At 46.6% G+C, this 2,053-nt stretch overlaps 1 protein-coding gene across 1 annotated transcript; it reads right to left on the bottom strand.

Annotated features, from left to right (window-relative positions):
- Positions 1 to 389: 389 nt before the first annotated feature.
- LOC102872752 (pancreatic progenitor cell differentiation and proliferation factor-like) lies at positions 390 to 946 on the bottom strand. Its single transcript, XM_006881138.1, has 2 exons — positions 892 to 946; positions 390 to 673 (listed from the first exon to the last, which is right to left on the bottom strand). The coding sequence occupies exons 1-2, from the start codon at positions 944 to 946 to the stop codon at positions 390 to 392; spliced, it is 339 nt and encodes a 112-aa protein (XP_006881200.1).
- Positions 947 to 2,053: the final 1,107 nt, after the last annotated feature.

Below are 2,053 nucleotides of genomic sequence, written 5' to 3'. Positions count from 1 at the left end.
TAGGTTTTCCAATATGACTTTGACAGTGTTTACAGTCTGTGCAATCATGGTATTTCGACTCTGGGATAAAATCTACATTTAATTCATTTTGTGTAAATACAGCATCTACTTTGTAATAAAGACTTTTTTTTTTTTTTTTTTTTTGCTGGTGGCTTCAAGTTTATTTCCACTTGGGGTGGATAAAACAGCTATGGATATTCGAAAAGCTCATGTGTGATTAGACAGTAAACAATGTGGTTCTCTCAACTTTTTGGTCTTTTGCTTTTTTGAAATAGAAAGAACCACCCACTTTTGCACTTGGTGCACCTGCCTAGTCTATGGGGTGGGGCAGAGAGGTGCTGACAGAAGCCCCTCAGGAAGGCGTCGGTGGTGGTGGTGTCGGTGCCCTTTCAAGAGGAGCCCGGGGCCAGCGCCGCCTGGGTGCTGCCAGGCTGCTTCCTTGTGTTGCCCTGGGCCAGGTCACAGGCGACCACACTGCCAGAGGCCTGGGGTCGCAAGCGCTCTGGGGACTCCAACACAGTGGCCATGAATGGGACACTGGTCTTCCCGAAAAAGAAGCTGGCCCACCAGTGGCCCGGGTCAGCCTTGGGGAGCCCTGGGTAGTGGGGAATGGCTTCCCCCGGGTACTCAGTGCTTCCACAGGAGCTGTTACTGGAAGTGGATCCCAGACGGCCGGAGGAGGGGAGGCAGGTCAGCAGGACAGGGGCTCTGACCGCTAGCCTTCCAACCACGGCCTGTCACACCAATGATAGGGGCCCAATTCCAGGAAGGAATCTCAAGGAACTGGGAGCATGGATCACGGTGGCTAACCAGGTGGCCTGGAGGGCAGGCGGCCACCGTCTGGTCTCAGGGTACGGGGCTGGGGCACGCAGGGCAAGGGCCCCTACTCACGCCGGTAGTAGTCGTGGGTGGCCACAAGCGAGCCGCTGGAGGGGATGGCTGCCATACTCTTGTCGTGGCTTGGTGGAAACCTCGGCAGCGACCCCTCGGGCCTCGGCGTGATCACGGGTGGCAGGGCACCGGGAGGGAGGAAAAAAATCCCTAAGCCACGAAGCCCATTTGCGCAGGAGATCGCGGAAACAGAGTCCAGCACTGCGACGTGCGCGCACCATAATAAAGACATTTTTATTGTTTGTTATGTTTTTTATGGCACACAAAATTTTTCTTTTGGCCCTGGTGGTCTAGTGTTAAGACGCTGCATTGCAATCCTGAAGGTTCATGACTTGAAGCCACCTGCAGTTCTGTAAGAGAAGGAAGGGAATCTCTGCCTGTACAATTAACTGCCTCTGAAAAACTGCCAGAGGGTCAGTTATAAGTCGGCTCTGAATCTACAGTACACACAACAATATTAGATAGATAGATAGATAGATAGATAGATAGATAGATAGATAGATAGATAAAAGTATAGATCTCAGTTTCTATACTATACTTTTCAAAACCTTTACTTTAAAAGGTGTACTTTTTTTCAAAGAAGTGATACACTTTTGAAGTATAAGAGCTTTTGGAATATATAAAGTCAAATAATCTTACAATTATCATTTATAACTTCACGAGTGAATTCATTTTAATAAATCAGGATGGCACCTCAAGGATAAGAAAAAAAACCTAACAATATACCATTGCCTCGATAAATTCAGAAGACTAAACTCTACACATTTTATCATTTAGAAAATTTCGTATAAAGATCCAAGGTGGGGGGAGCAGAAGGGTGAGGATGAGCACAGGGGAAATGACAGAGCCACACAATTTGGTAGGTGGAAGTAAAGGAAATGAGAACGATCCAGTAAGGATATGGAAAGACAGGGTAATGTTGCACATAGTTCAAAGATGATTAATTTCATAAAACATAATGAATGGAAATGATTGTATGAAATACAATGTCAATGAAGGATAGTATGGAAGATAATGTATGCAAACTTTGTGAGCAAATCAATTTGTTGTTGTTGTTGTTGTTATGTGCCGTCGAGTCCCTTGCGACTCATAGCGACCCTCTGTTCAACAGCCCTAAATTTTGCTCTGTCCTGTGCCAATCGCACTATCTCTGACACTCCCA

Source organism: Elephantulus edwardii, unplaced genomic scaffold (genome assembly GCF_000299155.1).
Source record: "Elephantulus edwardii isolate Elephantulus edwardi_28Jun2011 unplaced genomic scaffold, EleEdw1.0 scaffold00012, whole genome shotgun sequence".
Lineage (NCBI taxonomy): Eukaryota > Metazoa > Chordata > Mammalia > Macroscelidea > Macroscelididae > Elephantulus > Elephantulus edwardii.
The sequence above is the reverse complement of the archived record's forward strand: the minus strand, read 5'-3'. Positions and strand labels throughout refer to the sequence as shown.